We start from the raw sequence: 21,868 nt of genomic DNA, 5'->3' as shown, positions 1-21,868 counted from the left end.
CAAAGCAGCTGGCTCGAGGGTATAAGCTGCGCGTATGGGATAGTAGAGGGTATCGTGTTTCCTGCAACCTATCAGCCAATAATCTTGTCACCAGGAGATAACGCACCAAGAAGCAAGCAAACTATCTCTGGTGTCCGATACGAGTGATCCGTTGCCGATATCTTCCAATGAACAGATTGAACTTGACCCTTAAAGAACCGAATATGGGTCCGTCGCACGTGCCCGTGCCCTGCCATGGCGCTTCACGCCCCCACTCCTGCTCGACGTCAAAGAAGCTGGGTCTTCGTTCTCTTTGTTGTCAGAGCGACGATGCTTGCGAGGAGGCTTAGTTGGAGGTGGGGTTGTGACGACCTCTTGGACAGTGAGGTGACCGAGGAGGGTACAAAGGTTGTCCACCTCCACGTCAGTCATCTCCACGTCAGCAGGAGCGAGGGAGAGCGCGGCAACTTGCTCGAGAAACTCTTCGGGGAGTGGCTCTGGAAAGCACTGTCTCACCCGTTTCTTTGGAGGTCCATCGCTGACGGGGCAAGTACGCTTCCCGAGCGTCACCACGGGTGGTAGATGACGCTTTCGAGTGGCTTTGACGCCTTGGGAACGGCGATGTTGTGGACGGGGTGGCTTCGGCAAGCCGTATTCATCTTGCTGTAGACGAATGGGTACCAAGACAAGTAGAAAAAGGATAACGTACAACATGTGGAGAGACGCGGGGGAAGACTACGGGGAAGAAGGTGAACGTGAAGTCGAAGTTCGCGAGGGACATGGTTGTCCAAAGTCAAGAGGAAATGCGGAAGTGTCTCGGTGGTCACGCTGGCTTTGGCTCTGGCACAGGGGTCCCGAGACTTGGAGCCATCGATAGCAGGAAGGTCGTGGAGGAAAATGGGCTCCAGCTGCTCGTTCAAAACCACCAGAGAGTCGAAATAGCGACCAAAGCGCCTATATTACAGTTCCACGGATGTGGGTCTATGCCAAGGATCGTATGCGACATCAACGACAAAAGCATCGGTTGGAGGAGTGTCGGGAGAAAGCGTGAAAAGGTTTGGATGGTGGTGGTCGAAGGAAGAGTTGTGATTGGCTGAAGATCCGGCGATGGCTTGGCAGACGATCTGATAACGGCTGATTAGAAAACTGATTAGAAATGACTTGAGAGTCAACCTGTTCAAGTTGTATATAATGTGGGACTACTGCATCGTTTAGCTACCAATATTCATCTGTTTTCCAAGCGGCATCCTCATAGATCTCCCGAAAATCAACCCAACGGGCCTTGAACGCAATCGCGGAAAAAAACATCTGACAGTGCGCGACCATTGCTCTCAGCGTTGACTGCCGATGGCGGCCGGCGGTCAACTTCACTTGGGATAAAGGACAGCGAGATCTGGATATGAATGGCCCTGTTGGACGATGACGCTGTCGGCCTGATCTAATCGTTTATCTTATCATATATCCCATCACCCTCGATCGTACTGAACTGGAACCTGGGCGACGGGAGAGACTCCTGAGCTCTCTCTCGTCGTACCAGGTATGACCCTATTTCACTTACTGTCTACATCTACTTACTGAGCTCTCTCTCGTCGTACCAGTCAATATATCTTGCTCGTTCACAGGTTATGGGCCCCGCGTGAAATCTGTGCAGCAAAGAAGATAGCATTCGACCAACATCCAAAGCTCCTAAAGTCATATCGCATCCCAATCCACTCGACTTGTCGACATCTTCCCTCTAGTCATCCACACAATCGCAAAGCACCCAAAATCTAACAGTGCACGCAACAGTGCACGCAACGTCGAAACCTATTCAGAATGTCTTCACCCGACAACGAAAAGGAGTGGAGAACTCTCAAACTCACCACCATTGTCGAAGCCGCAGATGGCAGTAACAACTATGCCGAATTCCGAACGAAAGCCATGCGTAAACTTGATGCGGCTGGATACTGGAAGTATATCGACGGCGATGAATACAATCCCCCTGTAATCCCAACACTCATTGAGAGCCAGACATATTCCGGTGTCGACAATGCTGGCAACATGACCACAATCACCACGCAAGGGAACGAGGTTGCAGTCAATGTTGCAAAGAAGGCTGCAGAGGCCTGGCTTGTCCAAGACAAAAAGGCGTTGTCGACAATAACCGATGCTGTTCCTATGGCGAAACTTTATGTTGTCAACGACTGCAATTCAGCACGTCAGGCATGGTTCGCGCTAAGAGACGCCTACGAACCCACCAATACCCTGACGGCTGTCACCCTGAAAGGCCAAATAACGTCGCTCTTGTGCGGTACAGGGAACCCAGTCGCGTGGAGAGTCACCATGCTCCAGAAATACCAGAAGCTCCGCAGAGCTGACCCAGATATGATGCCAGATAGCGAGTTCACGAAATGCTTGGTGACAAACATGGCGCAGACCGAGAAGTGGCGATATTGCAGAGATTCGTTGCTGCAAGAGATGACTCTGGCTGAAAAATCTGGCAAACCTCTGAGTTCCGCAGAAGTTGTCGCCAGATTGCAGCAAGAGGAAGCGTTCAAGGGACTGGGAGCTGACGCCTCGAACTCGTCCCACAACGGCTGAGACAGACAGCGAAGCAGTCGCTAGTGCATCATTAGCTCAACCGAATCACCAACAGAGACGCTTTCAACAACGAGCTCACCAGCGAGGCGAGCATCGTGCCGCTCCATACGATCGACGATACGCAAACGCGCCACCAAACAACACTCCCCACCGTGACCGCGAGCGCCTGTTTTGCGAAAAACGTTGAATGTGCAACGCCGATAGGTCATTGTCAAGCGGACTGTTTTGCTTATAAAGGCGGAAAGGAAGGTCAGTATCCTGACACATACAAAGGGTCAAGAATTGTGCACCTTCCACCCGCCGAACGCATAGCCGCTTCCAGACGCCAAGCTCGACAGAATATTCACAGAGGAGGAGGACGTTTTGCAGGCATGGTGGAATTCGCAGAAGATGAGGAAGAGGAGGATGTATTCGAGATCGTGGGGAACGAGACCATAACTGCTGGTTTTGCGTTCATGATGGGAGCCATGGAGGTGGAAGATGAAGAAGACGAAGGGGATATCTGGGTCAATGCAGTTAATGTCGGCCCAACTGAAGAAATGACCCGCACCGAAAACGTCTACCACGACACTGGAGCTTCCCGACACGTCTTCAATGACATAGCGTCCTTTCGAGGTTATAAGCGATTCAGGACCCCAGTCAATGTTCATGGTTTCGGAACGAATCTTACTACGCACGCGTTAGGAAAGGGAAACATATTCTTGGAGGGGACTCACCAAGGCGACACAAGTTTCTCTCTCAGCAATGTCCTGCATATTCCCACCGCACGATGCAACCTCATTTCGGGCACGCAGCTCGACTTGAAAGGTGTGCAAACGGAAACGGGGGGGGGCCGCATCGATTAACTTCAATGGCGAGGGGTTCCCGTTCGCGTCTGGAGAGATAGTAGGAGGATTATACAAGATGGGGGTCAAAATCATCCCAAGTGACGAAATCTTCACGGAAGCAAATTTGGCCCAAAATCTCAGCAACTCGACAGATATTTCCGCGGAAGCTAATTTTGGTGCAGATCTCATCAACGCAACAACGTCATCGGTCGTGGCGGTTCTTGGACCAAATGCCGACGACGCGACATCCAAGCAACAGGTTTTTTCCACCGTCTAATGGGGCATTTAGACGTTAAAGGTCTCAAGAGCGCCACCCGCGGCCTGCCAGAGACTGTGGACTCTGTCAAAGTCAAGAACTGTCGAGTTTGTGCTCTAGCCAATATTAAACGACTGAAATTTCCCTCAAAGGTCTCGACACGCGCTGAGCGCCCTCTATTTCGTATCCATGCCGATATCTGTGGTCCATTCCCCGTCGGGTATGGAGGCTTCAAGTATTTCATTACCTTCTCTGACGACTACCGCCGCTACGCCACCGTGTATTTCCTCAAAACGAAAGACGAAGCTCTGAAGTGCTTCCACCACTTCCGTACTGGAGCCGAAAAATTACTCAATACCAAAATTGTCTACCTCCGAATCGATAACGCCCCCGAACTCATCCATGGCGAATTCAGCAACTATTGCAGCGAAAACGGCATAGCCTACGAAAAGACGGTTCCTGACGCGTCTCAGCAAAATGGCGTGGCGGAAAGGCTGAATCAAACTATCGAAAGCATGACGAGAGCGATGCTGGTAGACGCTTCACTCACTACTTGGTTCTGGCCACTTGCGGTTCAAGCCTGCATCCATATCAAAAACCGCGTCCCTCATTCTGCCAACGCCGATGGCTCAACTCCTTTCGAAAGCTGGTTCAAGCACAAACCAGACCTCTCACATCTTCGACCATTTGGTGCTCTCGTCACAGCCAGAAAAACCAACTCCACGGAACAAATGAAATTCGCGATGCGAGGCGAAGAAGGCAAATTTGTTGGCTATGCACGCGATTCGAAAGGGTATCTTATTTGGTTCCCCGCTACCAAAGCTATTCGCCCACGACGAGACGTGGAGTTTCACGGTTTTCCCGAATTCGTTCCCTCTCCCACTCATTCCGAAACTCTGTGGGAAGATGTCCCCAGTGAAATCGAGGAGCATTTCAAAGATCGCGCAGAACGAACACAACAACTACCGCTACCCATTGCCGTTGAGCATAATCCCGCCTCTGAGCGTAATCCAATCGCCACTGAGCGTATCCCTGTCGTCTCTGAGCGCACTGCCTTTGAGCAACCCACGACCGTTGAAAACAACGAGTACGTATTTGTCGTTAACGACTATAAAATGATTTACCTGTTTAACCAGGCCTTCACCGAATGCGGATGAATCCCAATCAAATCGCAGTACAACTCCCGAGTGCGTGAAAACACACAAGGAGATCAACACACTGACGAATCTTACAGACCCGTACAACGTCTATTGGACGAAGTAATGGAGGAAATCATATCTAAGCCGAGAGCTACTCCGTGCGTTAACGCACTGGGATTCCTTGAAGAATACCCTAATCTAATAACCAGATTGTTTGACCAAGAAATGGCAACTCCAAGTGCGGAGGAGATTGATGACACTCCCCTTGCGCAACGAAAGGGCACACGTACCCGTCGCATTCCCGCTCGTCATATCATTAACCACGCGACATTGGACGAGGGGGGGGAAGACTTTGTGATTTCTGAAGATTACCTCTTATCCGTCCTCATGTCGGGCGATGAACTCGAAATCGAATGCGAACTCGAAGAACTAGTCGAAGTCGCACAAGCACTTGAACAAGCCGAACATGTATACTCCACACTCACCGAACCCATCGACGACCCAGACGCCAAAGATCCCAACTCCATTCCGGAAGCAAAGGCTTCAGCGTATTGGCCACAATGGCTCATTGCTATATTCGAAGAACTCGAATCGCTACGGGCGAAAGGAGTATATATCGAAGTCGACCAAGTCCCAGCAGACCGCAAAGCCGTTGCGTGGCAAGTGGGTACTCCACATCAAACGGGACAGAGACGGACGAATATCCCGCTTCAAGGCGCGACTAGTCGCAAAGGGGTTTACTCAAATTCCAGGCCAAGACTACACCTACACGTTTGCCCCAGTTGCTCGTTGGGAGTCTATCCGATTTGTACTCACACTGGCTGCGACTCATGACATGACTCTGCGCCAAGTTGACGTCAAAACGGCTTTCCTTAATGGACCTCTCGATGAAGAAATCTACATGCGCAAAACCCGAGATAGCTGGACCTGGGTATTGGCGACTATTGAAGGGTCTCTATGGACTAAAACAAGCCGGTCGACAATGGTACCTCGAGCTCAACGCACGACTCGAGGTCATAGGCTTCAAACGAGTGGAGTCTGATTGGAGCGTATATATTCGAAAGGTGGATGGGAACTATACGATCATCACCACCAGCGTCGATGATATGCTCATTGCATCGACAAATCAATCCGAATCCGACGCAGTAGTATCGGCCTTATCTGCCCAATTCGAAATCACTGACAACGGTGAACCAAAGCTCCATTTGGGGTGTTCAGTCGAGCGAGATCGCACGAACCGCACAATTCGCCTCCACCAAAAGTCATTCACGGAGACCATTTTGCGCGACTTTGGTTTCGACAAAAGTAACACAGTGCAAACGCCGATGGATCCCAGTACTCGTCTAGCGCCACCGACTGACGAAGAGGTGGAGAAGGCAAGAGATTATCCGTATGCGGCCATCGTCGGACGGTGCATGTATCTGGCAACTTGCACACGCCCAGACATCTCATACACAGTGCGAGAGCTTGCTCGATTCATGGCAAGGCACGGACCGGCACACGTGACTGCAGTGAAGCATCTCCTGCGGTATCTTCGCGGAACGCCAAACCACGGCATTCTACTGGGCGGCAAAGACGAGTCTGAGCCGATGCTCACAGCACTCAGTGACTCTGATTGGGGAATGGGGAACGACAGGAAGTCCATTTCGGGATTCATGATTCTTGTTGGGAAGTCTCCAGTTTCTTGGTCGTCGAAGCAACAGGCTGTCGTTGCCTTATCCTCGTGCGAAGCCGAATATCTTGCAACAACTCATTGTGCGAAGGACGTTCTCTGGCTTCGCAACCTTTTATTTGAACTCGGCTTTCCTCAAATTCAACCTACGTCATTATTTTGCGACAATCAAGGCACTGTGGCCTGTACACACGACCCACATGCGCACTCCAAGATGAAGCACATCTCAATTCGAGAGCACTTCATTCGAGACTGTGTGCTGAAACAATTGGTGGATGTCATGCACGTGGCTGGCAACGAAAACATCGCGGATCTATTCACTAAACCCTTACACCGCACGATGCATGCTCGATGGGTGAAAATGTTACGACTCGACCCGCGTCAAGGGGGGGTGTTGGACGATGACGCTGTCGGCCTGATCTAATCGTTTATCTTATCATATATCCCATCACCCTCGATCGTACTGAACTGGAACCTGGGCGACGGGAGAGACTCCTGAGCTCTCTCTCGTCGTACCAGGTATGACCCTATTTCACTTACTGTCTACATCTACTTACTGAGCTCTCTCTCGTCGTACCAGTCAATATATCTTGCTCGTTCACAGGCCCAAACCGAACTACAAATCCATGTACCTCAGAGGAATCGACCGTCAGTTGGAGTTGGCGGAGCGCCGGCAGCGTAAGTGCACTGAGACACCGGTAGTCGTCGGGGTGTGCTCCTTCGCATGTCTCGAGGACAAGCCTCTCGAGCTTGGGAACGTTGATATTGACAGCGTTTTCGTTGGTGTCCGCCAGGACCAACTTGTGTTAACCGGTAGGTAACCATAAAGCCAGCGCTGGCTTTATGGTTACCTACCGGTTAACAACTTGCACTGAACCAAATTGACACACAATGACAACACACTGGCGCACTCGACGAAGGAAGTGTGCATCAAAGAGAGTGTTTGCAAATGGCTCCAAGAAATCGCGGGGCCGGGAGTAAATTTGGCGGCCAAGAGTGTCAATGACACAATACGTGGAAAGGCCCCATTTGTCATATCGACCGCCAGAGGAGGAAGATTGAAGGCTCGAGGATAATCATCCACTGGGCGGATTGCTAGCTCTTTGAGATGCGGCGCAGGGCCGCAAATAATTCGCGAGGATTGGGCTTCGAAGGTCCAAAACTGAGCGTATTCCCACCGAGTGCGGTGAGCGACAAGAGCTTGCAAAAGACGTTCATTATCCAGCCCACCTAGCTCAAAGACTATGCTCAGTGACAACAAACGGCTCTTGGACCGCTGTAGCCATTCCAGGACTACAACGAGGTGCCGACGACTGTAGCAGTCAACAGCTCGCCAGAGCTCGGGACTGTGTAGCGCGATGTCGCGCCAAGTGCGGCAGATTCCGAGCAGGTAAGTGGGCGAGTCCTGGCCAATCAGCTGTGGAGGCTTGGGATATGGTGGAAGACAGTGTTCAAATATGGTTGCTATGATTTCGCTCGGCAGAGAGTGGATAGTTGTGGGGTTTGGGGACCATGTTGTGCAAGCGAGAAGCTTCCAGTTTGAGTCTGGAGGACACTGAGAACTTGATTGGAGCTGCTCTTCCACTTTAGACGAATCCATAAGCAAAGAAGATGGGAGATAGAGGCAAGTTCCATGTCAGTCCGCCATCACTGATACCCATCCAGCTGACTGTAAACAGTTCCACGCAGAAATAGTTGTCTTACAGTTATACTACACTTACGAGCTAAAACGTTATTTCTTTCCCTGTACTAAATGTTGGGCGGATATGCATGCACCACATATCATCGCGTTCCATTCCAGGCCACTCCTCCGGAGGCATTGGATAGTCCTCTATAAGCAGCATATCGTCTTCATGGTTCAACATGAACACCAGAATGATCCTCCTCCCCGCGCCAAACGCTTGGGCAAGGACTCCGGCATACTCGGGCCTACTGCGAGTGGGCCCCCAAAGCTCGGTGAAGCCTGAAGGGCAGTGGGTCTGCGTCGGAGAACTCGATTTCCGAGGCCTGGACAGAATTCCCTAGCTCCCCCACACAAGTAGAACAGGACCGCGTTAGTGCGCCAAAGCGAGTTTTCTTGGCCTCGGTATACAGTTCAAGTGTTTGCACGACCTGAAATTAAGGTTGACATGGGGAGCAAGTGAGACAAGTTCAAGACGCACTGAGACTAACTCTACAGAAAGCAACAACAGCTAAGCAAAACACGATTGACTACAAAATAAGTGAACAATATGATACAACACTGCTCCTTCCAATCACGAGAAGCGCACTTTCCGCCGCGACGTGGTCTCTGAGACTGAAGCCTCACTTTCGTGTCGAGGAACGACTATCTTCTGTCGTTTTGGCGGCGATTGGCCATCCGTGTCATCAGAAAAACGGATTTTTCTGCGAGCAGGTGGTGTCGGCGGCGGAGTGTGTTCCAACGGGTAAAACGGCATGTCTACGTCTGCTTCCTGCTGGAGCGCATTGTCAGGTTCCCCAAACTTCACAAGTGGCGCTTCAAAGCTGGGGACATCCTCCATCGGAGTTTCTGGGAGGAATTTCGGATTCTAAAGAAAGTCAAACCGGACAATCAGGGAGAACAGGCGTGTACCGCAATGTACGACCGGAATCCAGCCTCTTCAATCAGCTTCGGCATCTGCGCGACATCCTGGAGGGCCTTGCGTCTGGCGGCCATGGTCTCCTCAGCAGTGGCGCGTATCGCAAGTGTTTTGACTATGGAAATGGTCAATCATCGACATAGGCTCGAGCGACAGAGGAACCGACCTGTGATAGGCCGTGTTTGGCCAATTCGATGGCACCGCTTGATTGCCTGGCTCTCCACGTCGGGACGCCAAACGGGCTCGCAGAAGATGATGCGTGAAGCACTGACGAGATTTCTGGGACGAACAATCAGCAAGCGTATGAAGTATGATGAAGCACCTACAAGCCACGGGCGCCAAGTTTCAACTCAGCGAGGAAGACGCGGTACTTTTCTGATGTCTGAAATGTCAAGACCATTTGCGTCCGTACATCGGCCTTGATCTGGTTAGAGAAATACAAGTAGTCAACGCCGATCAGCTCTACGGCTTCCTTGATGTGGGCCAATGTAAGCACAGAGTCGGAGAAGATAAGGAATTTTTCCGTCTTGGAGTATTGAAGAATCTGTCTCGGAGTCAGCGAGAAAGGAGCAAGTGGATGTTCGGGTTCTCGCCTCGTTGATGATATAATTCAACTTGCTGCTCGTTGTCGTTCCCAGCTTCGCCTGGCCGATGTGTGAGCGTGCCAGCAGGATGGATGGGGGATCTCTAGTTTCGGTGTCCATCGTGATACCCAACTCAACTTGCTCCAAGCTCTTGTGGATCTCCGTTACCGTCTTCGCATCCGAGGAACTTTTAATTGCCTCTGTGGCCTTTGCTTTCCTCCTCGACTGCTCGTGACTTGCCCCTGAGCTGCCTGTGGATTTTCCCTTCATAGCTTGTCTCTCCCTCCTCTCCACTTCGGCGCGCCATTTCACATCCTCTTCCACTTGTTCTCTCCCTGCCCGGCAAATAGCCTCTTCGCTCGCCAGAGGATGGCTGACCATCCAGTCACGAAGTCTCTTGATACGGTCAGCGTGGATGTAAAGCGCGCCGTTTGCTATTGTCCGGGACCATATATCCATGATTGGCTTCACCACATCCGTCAGCTGGTAGGGGACATCTTCATGGGTTTGAATTGCACGCCACAACGGGTCATTGAAAGCGGTTCCGCTGTTCTATGTGAGCAACACTCGAACACAATAGATGACCGGCTCACTAATGTCGGATGCTGTTTTCCAACAGTAAACGGTCCTCCGAACCTGTTGTTGGGCTTAGTTTCCCCCGCAATTTTGCACCACCATCACTGATGTTGTCCGCAGCGTGGTACATGTCGGCGTCCACGCCCCAGAATAGTATCCTACAACGACTTTAAATATGACAGTGAAACAGGATGAGACTGACTGTGACATGTTTTGCATTGCTACGGCAAGCAGGTTTGCGTTCTAACCCATATTGGCAGTCAACTTTTTGGAAAAACCAATGCTTACTCGTGGATGAAAGAGATAGTCCTACAAAACAAGTCAGATTATGTATGGATACTAGTAGACCAACCAAATCTTTGCGCTCTGAGGTTATTGCGTTGATGGCGATTGAAGCCTGCATTGCATTATAGGACTTGACGGCGATTGGGTGGAGCTGAAGAAAGACGAGTTCGTGTGTGACGGGAGGTAGGACGACCTCTTCTTCGACGTCCGCAATGCTTCAATCGAGTATGAGCACAAGAAGAGCGTATTTTTTTTGGTCCACTCACCGATGTCTTAGCATTACTGACGCCATTAGCTGCTTCAATACTTCAATGGCACCAGGACGTGGTGACTTTCGCGCGCTACCTCTCCCGTTCAGCAAGGGCTCCCTGACATGTGATTCCATAAGACTTGGTTTCGCGAGTAATTGTGGCACTCCGACGAAATGAGTGATCATGATGCCGAGTTTGTTCAGATCTTCGCCATCTTCACGAGTCCATATCCGCTCACCAGTTAAGGTCAAGGAGTTATCATCATTGGAAAGCGAAGTTGCTCGAGAAGACTCAATTGATTCCGAGTCACGTGCGAGCGCATCGAACGACACCACTTTCTTGCCGAGGCTCAAGCCTAGCAGGTTTGTAGTTGGGGTTCCCGAGACAATCCAACGACGCTCAACACTCAACGACTTTGTGAACCCGGTCAACTCTGTTGCGAGTGTCGCTGATACATGACCTTCGTCGATGATCAGTCGTTTCCATCGAACGTGTCGCAGTGGAGAGGAGGCAGGTGCTGTGCAAACACATCGCGGCACCCGGACATTGTGATATTCGGCGCAGGAGCAGCCAGTCCATGGACTAGTTGTGGAGTTGTCTTTCGAAGCCCTACTTTCAGCAGTAAACCCTGCAAAAAAGTGTCAATGATCAGCAGCCATAAAGACCATCCGTACGTGAGTAGGTCATTAGGATTATCTACACGTTAACGTTGTAAGCACAGAAATTGGACTTTTGAAGCTTACGTCATATTCTGATGCCAGTATCCGTGCAGGCAGCATGGCTTCAGTGCCTTTCAGGACGCAAACCCTGACATGGTCTTCACAATGTAAAGATATTTCCTGGGTCCATTGGAGCAGAAGATTGGGGGGCACTGGCCAATGAGTTAGCGATCTAATGGTGTAGTGAACGGGGATTACAAACCAACAACCAACGACGCTGAGGTAAGATAGAGCATAAACGGCCCAGCTTGCTTAGCCCCGACCTGATTCCTCCGGTTGGTTCGCTCGTAGTCTATTGGCTCATTCTGGTAGTCAAGGTAGAATGGGATATTATTTTGCTTTGGTCCATTATACTGCTCCAGGTCCTCGACTGCCTCTTTGAGCTGCTCATAGCGTTCAGCTCTGGATGGGGGCACCGATACCACAGGCTCGACGGCCAACTTGTGCAGCAGAAGTTCGACAAGTGTTGGCACGCATTGACGACTATCTCTTGGAGGAAGCGCTTTGCGGTTGTTCAAGAGTAAACGGGCTCGTGCCGCGGAGAACTCTGACCCCGGGAAATGGCGGAGGGCTACGGGTGTTAAAATGGGCCGTGTATCGAGCATCGACGGTTCCGGTGTCGATATTTCGGTTAGAGTAAACAATATCAAACCCAAGCACATAACGGTTTTGCCCGTTCCTATATGCCAGAGGATTAGTTTATGTCCGGCTTGCAATTGGCTCATACCAAGCTCCTCGCACAAGATTCCACCTCTGGCTGAGTCAACCTTGGGCCGTTCGATCAATACTTCCATGGTACCAGGCTGGAAGTAAAACTCTTGCGCGTTCATGCCTTTCACTGGCAAGAACAACGGATCTGGTTCAGCAGTTGAATTTGATTTCGACTCCTTTTCCACCATAGCAGCAATCGTGCGTCGTTGGTAGCGATGTAATGTCGAGCGGAGCCCCAAATTGTTGAGTGGATCGTCATAGTTGAGTAGACGACGTGTTATTGGTGTTGAGGTTGCAGTGATACTCCCTGAGGGTGAAGGGAGAGCCTCGTAGAGCTCCGTCAAAGTTGTTGCCTAATGATTAGTGAGATTTTTTCGGCCATTTTTTCAACTCAATTGTTTGCTTACAGTATGTGTAGGAGTTGATGTCGGTGCTAATTCGAGTCGGCCATCCCAGCTCGCAATCGTGCGATTAAGATTGGGCAGTAAGTTCGCAAGAATACCTCTGGCAGACGTTAAAAGAGGCTCTGCTCTATTTCTCAGCTTCCCTTGTGCACCAGGCAGGTCATACGGGATGAGATATATGCGAATGAGCACCGTGTCGTTCCGTGGCGCGGAATAGGATGCAGATATAAATTGGTGGCTAATGAGAAGTCGGAGACCAGTAACAACAGAATAGTCTTCCGGCCTCCTGATATACTTGAGAAGAGCATCTAGACTGAGGATCGTCCAACCGTCTTCGGACTCCGATTCACGGCGAATTTGAGAAAAGGAATTTGGCTCTATGGGCACAGATAGCGTGCCATATGAGAGAAACCTCGAGGTTGACCATATAGTGCCATTCATAAGCAGCGTTTAAAGATATACGAGCCCGTCGTCGATTAGACGTCGAAAGAGTTTCGAGTTTAGGAGTCAGTGTGGTCACCACCGTGACCACGTCACGCCGCATCCCGTCACAGCTTTCTCGTCTTGCGATGCAAAATTTCGCGTCCGCGTTGCGCCAGCCATGGAGGAACATTGGCCGTAATGCTCAAACCCTACGCTTTAACTCCACCACATCAGGGTCCAACCCAACCTGGACGGAGTATTTCGCGCTGCGAAAACGGCGGCGACAATTCCAAACAGTGTGTTGATTCTTGCACTCATTCCATTCTCATTTCTAACGTGATAGGCGTGTACGATTCCCTGCGCAATGTTCGGCTTTCTTGGGGGATCAGCTTACTTTGGCTCGTTAGAAACAGATCCAACAAAGCCTGTTATGGCGCGTCCTGTTTTGCTCTCTCGATTCGTGTTCTCATATCCACCTAGGGTGTTGACCCCATGATATTCTATGGGGGCTGCGTCATCCTTTGCATGGGCGAGTCGTTTTGTTGCCTGTAACCCAGCTTTCTAACCGCTTCTCAAGGTACCGGCTGGTTAGTTGGACCCACTCTTGGCTCGTCCGTTTGGAGAGTCTTCAATCGAACAAGTGTCACCCATATAGATGCTCTCGACCGCGAATTCTACAAACACATTGCTCGCAACCGGGTTGACGCAACCTTACAAAGTGCGACGAATCCAATACCAGACTACTACGGTACACCTCTCTCTCTTCTAATCCGTGTGAATGATTCAACCCTCTTCCCCAGGCGAGAAGGTTGGATCGCTGGCGCAATATAGACAAGTGCGTATCCTACGCTGCATTCCTTCCTTTATAACTGAGGTTTCAAAAAGTGGCTTCGGGACCAAAACAAATACCGACGAAAGGCAGCACCATTAAAGGAAGAGTAGCATCCATTAGTCCAAATTCTGTTTACTCGACCAATGCTATTGTGCAAATCTACATCCCGCGTCTCAACTTGGACTTGTATTGCTGTCGAGAGCTTCATTTGTCCCCCTTCGTTCAGCAGGGGTACCACTAGTGGGCAGCATGTCAAATCGTCAAATCCGCTCATTGTTTGTTTGTCGAAAGCTCCGACATTTGAGAAAGTTCCACGTCCTCAAACGGGCAACCAGAACTTGAGAGCATCCTGGCCTTGACCATTGATTCCAGAAACAGCACTCAACACTGCTCGTATCCCTCGTATTGTGGTGAATGCTCTCAGCCCGATGGCACTCAGCAGCGCCCCAACGATCACTAGCAAGAAAACCGAGCCCGTGATACTGAAAGCGAGAATGCCTGGAGCGGTCGTTGATGGTGCATCCAGGGTAGGGTCAAAGCCGTCAGTCCGGTTGAGAAAGAAAACGGTGAGGTTGAGTATAATCAAAGAGGCAATGACAGCGAGTGTGGACGAGAATAAGAAAACGCTAAGACGGCATGAGTGGAAGTAGGTTAGCAGGGAATAGAGTAGATACCCAATAATAATAGTCCAAAAACGCTGACTCGCAAAAATTGCCTCGCGTTGAAAGTTGGCTCCCCAGTTGAGCACGATTTGGATGATAACTGGGAGTATGATACCGCATATGAAAAAGGGGAAGCAGTAGCACATGAGCCCGACATCGCCTCTCGTTGCTCTTGGTATAACGTGAGCTCAGCCAATTTCGATTCAATCATCATCGTACTGGAACACAGTCGAATATATCAAGCCTGCCCCAAGGGTGGAAATGATGATAAGCGAGTTCGAAAGATGGGTTGTGATTTGGAGCATGAGCCTGCACCAGTCTCGAAAACCTCGAAAGTAGGTCAGCTCCGCCGTTGCTTGCGTCTTGATAAGATGTGTGTAGCGCGCAAGGTCATCTTCAACCTCTTGCAACTGTAGTGCCGTGTTAGCCTGAGGAATAAGCACTGACTGCGAGAGACAAACATGGGTCCGCAGCTTCTGTGTTCGCGTTATGCTCTCACAATACTCGTCAAGGAGGAGCGTTTCCTCCTTTGTCAGACAGGTCTTTCCCTTGCTACCTGGGAGAGCATCCAGGACATCGTATGCGTGGATGCTGCAGACCGGAGTCGTTGTGAGCTGACTGGAGGCTTCATTATTATGGGACTGTTGGTCCGGAAGCGTGAAGAAAGCCTGTACAGTTGCTTCATCGTCCCATCGCTCTGGCGGTTCGCTCAAGTTGAGGGTATGGTAAAGGTCTTCGAGTTGGGAGATGCGATGGGAGCGAGATATAAGATACTGATGTTACATGCCGTTAATGGCGGACGAGAAGGAGGAGAGGAGAACATACCAATTGCTTCACCCGTTTTCTGAGTTTGTTGTACCCTTGGACTTGTTCAAGGAACGTCGTGGCAAAGTATTCCTGGTCATAAGTTCAGAACAAGACTGGCTAGCATCGATGTTTGACTGACCTGCTTGTCCTTGAACGCGTCCGATCTCGTTGGGGCCACCAGGTGCCAGAATCGTTGTTTGACTGTTTCTAGTCTGAATCCGAAAGAATGACCAAAGAATCACAACTAACTTGCCTGAGACCAGGTCAAGTGGTGGAAGCGTACACTCGGAGATTCAACGCGACGTAGGGGCAGGTGCCATTGGTCAAGGTTTTGCGTTTGGTTTCTAGTAGGCGGCATGATGATGAGTCACGGATGGCCAGCAAGAACAACGGCTCACCTTTCGTATATATCATGAAAGGGATATGATAGTCGCCGAATGCTGTTCAAGTCTGCGGAGCGGGTAGCCAGCGAACGGGGATTCTATCACCGGCAAGTGGGAGTACATAAGGCAAGTTGTGAATCGACATTGCATCCCGGCAAACTTGCGATGCTGTGTTGGCTGCAAGTGGAGCACGAATGCATAGCTTTCGAGGTTCATCGACGTCGTCGCATGGCCTCAGTCGGAGCTCTTGCACGTTAAATCCGACATGGCGTACAACGGGTTACGATGTAGTGGTTAGATGCAAAGGAGGTGTGCTTAGTAATGCAGGTCAACTCATGGCAAAAAGAAATCCATTCCAGGTTCTATTTAGGCGCTTTGGAACACTCTACGGTGTGCTCCAAAGTCGGTGGGTATACCAACTACGAAGAACAAGAGATGAGAGAGAGGGAGAGAGAGAGTAAAAAGAAAAGAAAGAAACAATAAGCAATCCATCCAATATCGTGGCAGCCTGACTGTGTCCAATACGAAGAGCCGTATACCGTAAAGAGAGACCGAATAGTGACGAAGATACCGCTGCTGCTCACCGTTTGCCAACCCTTGTTGCTCTTCTAACTTTGCCAAAACCGATCCTTGACGTTCCCAGATACTCGCACTTTTGAAGGAAGCCGTAAGCACAGCGTTGACACACTTGAGACTAAAACACGTCTGCCCTCGCCGTGGGCGTGTCGCTGTTGCTTCTTTGTCGGCAGAAAAAGCGTGTGGAATGCATCACGCTTTCCCCCTTCTTGCTGATCATGGTCGGGTCAAGGTCCTTTGTCGATTGAGGCGAAGAGCGAGGGGAGGTAGGGTTGGCAGCAGCAGTTCGTCAATTTACGCCCTCTTGCGGCCGTGCTTCTTCTTCTCGCCAAGGTCAATCTTCACCTGTTTGCCTCTCCGGTACCGCTTCTTTTCGCGAGTCCGTGTGCTTTGGCGGATGTATGGGGTTGGCGCAGGAAGCTCAGCGTCGGTGTCGGTGTTGGGCTGGTGGGTTGATTCGACCTGAACATTATTAGCAGATGGCAAAAGGAAGAAAATGCTAAAAACCTTGGCGAGACCAGAGCAGGTGAGTTTTTCGACAAATTCATGATTGGTGACTTCGAAGAGAAGAGTGGCTCCTTCGAATGTAATCTATGGTAATCAGCATAAGCAACTCGAGGATTTCGAAGTAACGCACCGTGAAGAGAAATGCTTTAATCCGATTCTTAATTAGGGCTGAAATGGTTGCCTTGAATCGGCGAGTGTTGTTGGTGAGAGGCCGTGCTGTGGTAATTCCGAGAGTACTGGCCTTGTTGGTGATCCAGGCAACGGTGAAGACACGGGTTGCGGTCAAGCCGAGAAAATGGTGCAATTTAATTGCAAGTGGGTGGACTTTGTCCGTTATGGACACGGCAGTTTTATATGACAGCCAGCCGACGATGAAAATGGATAATACAAGGGCAGTCCGGACCAAGGTGAACAGATGATGCAACTCGGCCGAAAGTGTGTGAAATGTGGTCGATATGCTAGACCAGATTGACTTGGCCATATAGAGATTTCGAATGGCAATGCCTCGAATGACGACAGAAAGTTTTGATCGTACGACCACTGCCTGGCTGCTTACGACCAAGATAGGCCGTATAGCTAAGGCGTTAAACTCGAGAGCAAGGAATCGGTCACATTTGATCAAGAGGTATAGAACTTGCGACGCGACTATGGGAATGAGAGACCCAAGTGTTTGGCAGAGGATACGAGGCCAATTCTGGACAATAGATAAGCAAGTGAAAGAGAGAAAACAAGAGGAAACGAACAGCGAGAAAGACGCCAGCGAGGATCATGCTCTCGTCGACGACATATAAAATTTGACGACCTATCGACAGCACCTTGCAGAACGCGCATTCGAAAAACGGCGAAGACTTTATGAGAATGAGAAGGGCGAGGACAGTGACGAGTTCGATGAGGGAGACGTCGAGCTGAGATTATATTAGTCGTTGATTAAACTGGACAAACGAGCGACACACCAAGAACACGAGACATTCGAGGTCGCTTATGTTAAACTGCACGGATACCAGATTCTGTTGGGCCTATACGACGAAGATGAGAATGTGCACAACAAGGCTGAGACGGGAAGTACCTCGTGCAGAACATAGACCAGATAATCGACGTTTCCTTCTTGAAAGACCTCGCCAGCAACGATGAGCCACTTTTCCCAGTCAGTGACTGAGACATTGTTGTCCTGGACATGAGCGAGGTGGCTCGCTCCCCAGTCAAGGGTAGGAATACCGATGACTGAGGGTGTGGTCCAATTCGCGCGAGAGAAACCAATCGAAATTGGTTCCTCGTTGAAGAGGCACACTGGGAAGGTGCGCACAACTTCGAGAATGATGACGAGGGTGGGGAGGAAGGGAAGGAGGGCGGAGCTGACATCGACACCAGGAGTGTCGACGCTGCTGAAAATAGATACAAGAGAGGCAAACGCAAGTGTAAGCTTTCTGAGGAACATCGTCGTTCAGATTCAGAAGAGAATGGACTGTCACGGCTCCCGTCACCAGCATTTTATAGTGGCTCGCCAGGCGGTGCAGAGGACGCAGCAGCAACGCGAAGCTCGCAAAATGGCGCGCTCCAGAGTCGGGAGCATTCAGGAGCATAGCTGCCAGGAGTCTGGCGACAGCGGGCAATGTCATTCGCTTTGTTTGAAGGCGGATGTCAATGAAATTGCTCGCCACTTGTCAGTCATCTAGCCTTCGACTAGGATTTCGACTGAAGACTTGAAAGTGGCCCATGCGGGCCATGTCATTGATGTTGGCAACTGGCGAGTTTTTGTTTGCGCGCGACGAGTTGACGATGAGGACTATAAACCATGTAATTCAGGAATCCATCCCTTGTCGTTGGAGAGGCTGTCTCCTCAAGGTTCAATGACGGCCAGCCATAGTTGCAAGAATGAAGATGATTTCCTCTGCACTCGCCATAACAAATATGTCGGTCAGACGCATCAATCGCCGTGAGATTGTCCTTGGAGTCCGCTAACCACCGTGCCGAAGCCCAACGCGAAAAAGTGTGGCCGCCAATGGGTATCCTACAACCCAGGACGGTGTTGGTGCCCGGTATGATGCTACTGAAACCTTGTGCAGGCTTTCGCAGCAGACATACTCAGATTCAGACTGGTCGGTCCTATACCAGTATGTCTTTTCAACTTGAATTCTCTTCAAAGATGTTGAACACGCACCAGTGATGTTGCTTTCATAAAAAGTCGAACATTTGGGTTGTCTCGACAATGTCCGTCAATACTATCCCGAAGTCAGCATTTTTTCTCCTCGAAAGCAGAGACATTACTCACATTGTCAGCAAGTTTCCTTATTCCCCACACGAAGTAAGTATCCACGAAATAGTCCAGTTCATCTGCACTCATCAATGGGCCTCCTCATCCAAGACACTTGCTTGACCGCCTCAGCCCACAAAAAGCTCAAGCGAAGCACCTGAACTAGACTGCGGCGGTCCAACCGCAGACCCAAAGTCGACATCCTTGCACCTTCGCCATACAGCCCACATATTGCGCCGGGTTTCGTCCCTGATCGATGTCCTGGATCATGCAAGCTTGTTCCGGCACTGACGCTTGTTATTCAGACCGGCCTTGTGCGTTCACGAGGCTAACGAAAAACATTGCCGTCGGATAGATGCAGGTGAAACACTGCTTTTGGTTGCCTTTGGATCGCGACATTGGGAGAGGAGCATTGAGACGAATGAGAGTGAAAGGCAAGTGATGGTTTTCCATCAGATAGTCACGGTATTCCCACGACTCTACAAGCCTGAGTTCTCGGTTCGGAGTACCCACTGGCTGCTCGATGGAGACTTTTCCGTGCTTATGCGACTCTTACATTGACACCAGACAGATATAGAGTCCATATCGAGTTATTTCCGATAGATACAATTTTTTTCCCGCTTCACCCAACGACACCATGCTCTCTCTTAGCTCCAGTTCTCAAATACTTTACTAGTACTTGCCACCCGATATCTACATCCAATCAATTAACAAGTCGCGGTTACAAGAGTCGCAGGCAACTCACCGTCGCCTTGTTTGCAGCAATGATATGCCCTTTGCCGCCTGTCGCATCAAGGTCGGAAAAGTCCCATGTGCCCGAGCACGCCCCACAGTCTACTACAACTGTATAGGCTGATGAAGTGACCGAGACAGAGGTGGTTCCACCCGTGAATGAGACTCCCCTGGAGACGAAAGCTTCAATGAGCGAGCCAAGGACTAATCATGAACCACTCACGAGATGGGTGCGCCAGTTCCGGGAGTGCCGTCGTTGTCAGGGTAGCTTTGGCTAATCAAGACACCATAGTCGGTGATACCTGAAACGGTGTTGCTGTCGAGGAGATTGAGAAAATTTTGCATCGAGGTTGATAGTGCTTATACTGACGCCTCGTAGGTCACCCCACTAACACTTGCAGAAGTCGCATCGGCATCAACCTTGATGCGCAGTCCATAGAGGCCACCAGTAATTGTGTTTCTTGCAATCTTGACATTTGAAACCGTCTTCCCAGAAGCGATAGAGCCAATGGAGATTCCATGGGAGCCTATGCACGTCGAGTCCTCGATTACAAGGCTAGAACCGGAGTTGATAGCAACACAGTCGTCTTGGTTGTTGACTGTAACTTGGGAAAGGGTGACATCGGAGGCGGAAATATCGAAACCATCAGTGTTGTGGCCCAGAGACCCCGCGTTGCCGGCAGCTGTAAGATTTATCGGTTTTGAGTTGTTGCTGACAGAAACAAACCAAACAGTTGTCAACAGTAACATGTTCGATGACGGTCGTGTCGGTGGTACCAACCGAGATCGCTTGGGCAGGCGAATTCAATACCGTGACAGAGGAAAAAGTGCCAGAGCCCTTGAATCTGCGTTTCGATTAGACAAAGGACATAGAATACAAGTGACACAAACTTGACAAAAAGGGTGGGGTTTGGTAACACCTCCGTTTGTGCCTTGTCCATCCCAATACAGAGCGCCATTTCCCTGTCGATTTCGTCAGTTCAAATACCTGACGATGATGTGAAGAGCCGCAGCGCACATCTGCGAGTGAAGGTAAGAGAAGTCAAACGGGCTGCGAGCAAGACAAACTGATGTTGTGGTCTCCGCCATTGAAGTTTATGTTCTTGGTGTTGAAAGTCAATAGCGGGCCAGATGCTAATGTGAGTTCTCCGTAAATATCATCATGAAACAACCCTGGAGTCAAGCACTAACAAGTAGTCTTCGAAAACACGATGTCCCCCGTCATGGTAACAGTTGCGCCGCTTGCTGCCTAAAAGTCAAGTCAATATCGCGACGGAGTCAATGAAGGAGAAATACACACAGCTATGGTAACAGTCTCCCCAGATGGGACGGTGAAGCCTGTAATCACGACAGTGGAGCACGACGAAAGATTTGAAGCGCTAGAGACGCTGTTGACCGTGCATGTCGCGCGTTTGGCCGTGTCCGTACGCGAAGCGGTATGGTTGCTAGGCAGTGCGACAACCAATGCAACAAGGGAGGCAAGCACGAAAAACCCACGAATCATGCTGACTTGCTGTCGATCCATCGGTCAAACATGGACGGGCTTTTATACCAGAAAAACGACCTGGCGGACCGCTACAGCCAGAGGATAGGAGCCACCTGAGCCTCGTCGTAATCTGCGACGGGCCGCCAGCAACTCCAAACGGAGCGACGAGATGCTTCCTCAGCATCTAAGCTACGATTCGCGACTCTGTTGGCAGATCAAACGCTGGAGCGAGCAATCTTGACCCTTGCGGCGGGCCACAAGATCGAAGGATTCGCCGATGTTGGAGTTCGCTGCACCGTGGCGATATTTTCGTGCTATGACCATGTGAGATTAATTTTAGCACGCTATTTTCGACAGACAGACCAAATCATTCACAGTCGTGGTGGTTTGGCTTGCTAGGACACTGGATAGAGACATTGAGATGACAGGAGGATAAGTTTTTAGAGTTTAGAACGAGGGCAAACTGTAAGCCCTGTAGAGCTCCCTGTAGATTGTAGTCGCATGCGAGACTCAAGAGGGAATGAAAGTTTCGATGTGCGGGGGTTTTTCGGTTGAAAAGCCATTCCTGGTTATAGCGTCAGCTTTGGACCGAGGCTTCAATGTGCATATGACGACTTGGAGCGTGC

General features: G+C 50.3%; 7 protein-coding genes across 7 annotated transcripts; 1 reads left to right on the top strand and 6 right to left on the bottom strand.

The window, feature by feature from the left end:
- Nucleotides 1–189: 189 nt before the first annotated feature.
- On the bottom strand, nucleotides 190–760 carry MIND_01106100 (uncharacterized protein; the record flags this gene model as incomplete). The annotated part of the gene is made up of 2 exons (XM_037367628.1): nucleotides 190–642; nucleotides 689–760. 2 exons carry the CDS (start codon nucleotides 758–760, stop codon nucleotides 190–192), a joined length of 525 nt encoding a protein of 174 aa, XP_037217022.1.
- A 6,326-nt stretch (nucleotides 761–7,086) lies between these two features.
- Nucleotides 7,087–8,053, bottom strand: MIND_01106000 (uncharacterized protein; the record flags this gene model as incomplete). Its single annotated transcript, XM_037367627.1, has 2 exons — nucleotides 7,087–7,304; nucleotides 7,357–8,053. 2 exons carry the CDS (start codon nucleotides 8,051–8,053, stop codon nucleotides 7,087–7,089), a joined length of 915 nt encoding a protein of 304 aa, XP_037217021.1.
- Nucleotides 8,054–8,708: 655 nt separating this feature from the next.
- MIND_01105900 (Helicase C-terminal domain-containing protein) lies at nucleotides 8,709–13,024 on the bottom strand (the record flags this gene model as incomplete). The annotated part of the gene is made up of 15 exons (XM_037367626.1): nucleotides 8,709–9,002; nucleotides 9,047–9,168; nucleotides 9,220–9,332; nucleotides 9,380–9,597; nucleotides 9,647–10,184; nucleotides 10,231–10,371; nucleotides 10,416–10,456; nucleotides 10,502–10,522; nucleotides 10,566–10,713; nucleotides 10,765–11,377; nucleotides 11,424–11,445; nucleotides 11,493–11,620; nucleotides 11,671–12,147; nucleotides 12,196–12,532; nucleotides 12,587–13,024. 15 exons carry the CDS (start codon nucleotides 13,022–13,024, stop codon nucleotides 8,709–8,711), a joined length of 3,651 nt encoding a protein of 1,216 aa, XP_037217020.1.
- A 128-nt stretch (nucleotides 13,025–13,152) lies between these two features.
- Nucleotides 13,153–13,948, top strand: MIND_01105800 (uncharacterized protein; the record flags this gene model as incomplete). The annotated part of the gene is made up of 6 exons (XM_037367625.1): nucleotides 13,153–13,302; nucleotides 13,350–13,439; nucleotides 13,487–13,535; nucleotides 13,584–13,754; nucleotides 13,807–13,841; nucleotides 13,892–13,948. 6 exons carry the CDS (start codon nucleotides 13,153–13,155, stop codon nucleotides 13,946–13,948), a joined length of 552 nt encoding a protein of 183 aa, XP_037217019.1.
- Nucleotides 13,949–14,157: 209 nt separating this feature from the next.
- Nucleotides 14,158–15,665, bottom strand: MIND_01105700 (uncharacterized protein; the record flags this gene model as incomplete). Its single annotated transcript, XM_037367624.1, has 7 exons — nucleotides 14,158–14,464; nucleotides 14,513–14,671; nucleotides 14,720–14,910; nucleotides 14,962–15,273; nucleotides 15,326–15,397; nucleotides 15,447–15,508; nucleotides 15,557–15,665. 7 exons carry the CDS (start codon nucleotides 15,663–15,665, stop codon nucleotides 14,158–14,160), a joined length of 1,212 nt encoding a protein of 403 aa, XP_037217018.1.
- Nucleotides 15,666–16,560: 895 nt separating this feature from the next.
- Nucleotides 16,561–18,208, bottom strand: MIND_01105600 (uncharacterized protein; the record flags this gene model as incomplete). Its single annotated transcript, XM_037367623.1, has 6 exons — nucleotides 16,561–16,728; nucleotides 16,774–16,857; nucleotides 16,904–17,467; nucleotides 17,517–17,678; nucleotides 17,727–17,789; nucleotides 17,840–18,208. The coding sequence occupies 6 exons, from the start codon at nucleotides 18,206–18,208 to the stop codon at nucleotides 16,561–16,563; spliced, it is 1,410 nt and encodes a 469-aa protein (XP_037217017.1).
- A 1,488-nt stretch (nucleotides 18,209–19,696) lies between these two features.
- On the bottom strand, nucleotides 19,697–21,281 carry MIND_01105500 (Endopolygalacturonase 2; the record flags this gene model as incomplete). The annotated part of the gene is made up of 10 exons (XM_037367622.1): nucleotides 19,697–19,717; nucleotides 19,770–19,926; nucleotides 19,980–20,072; nucleotides 20,127–20,439; nucleotides 20,489–20,601; nucleotides 20,648–20,688; nucleotides 20,745–20,776; nucleotides 20,825–20,890; nucleotides 20,948–21,005; nucleotides 21,057–21,281. The coding sequence occupies 10 exons, from the start codon at nucleotides 21,279–21,281 to the stop codon at nucleotides 19,697–19,699; spliced, it is 1,119 nt and encodes a 372-aa protein (XP_037217016.1).
- Between the last annotated feature and the right edge of the window lie 587 nt (nucleotides 21,282–21,868).

The sequence above is a fragment of the Mycena indigotica genome (genome assembly GCF_014461135.1).
Source record: "Mycena indigotica strain 171206Taipei chromosome Unknown Mind.scaff0009, whole genome shotgun sequence".
Lineage (NCBI taxonomy): Eukaryota > Fungi > Basidiomycota > Agaricomycetes > Agaricales > Mycenaceae > Mycena > Mycena indigotica.
The sequence above is the reverse complement of the archived record's forward strand: the minus strand, read 5'-3'. Positions and strand labels throughout refer to the sequence as shown.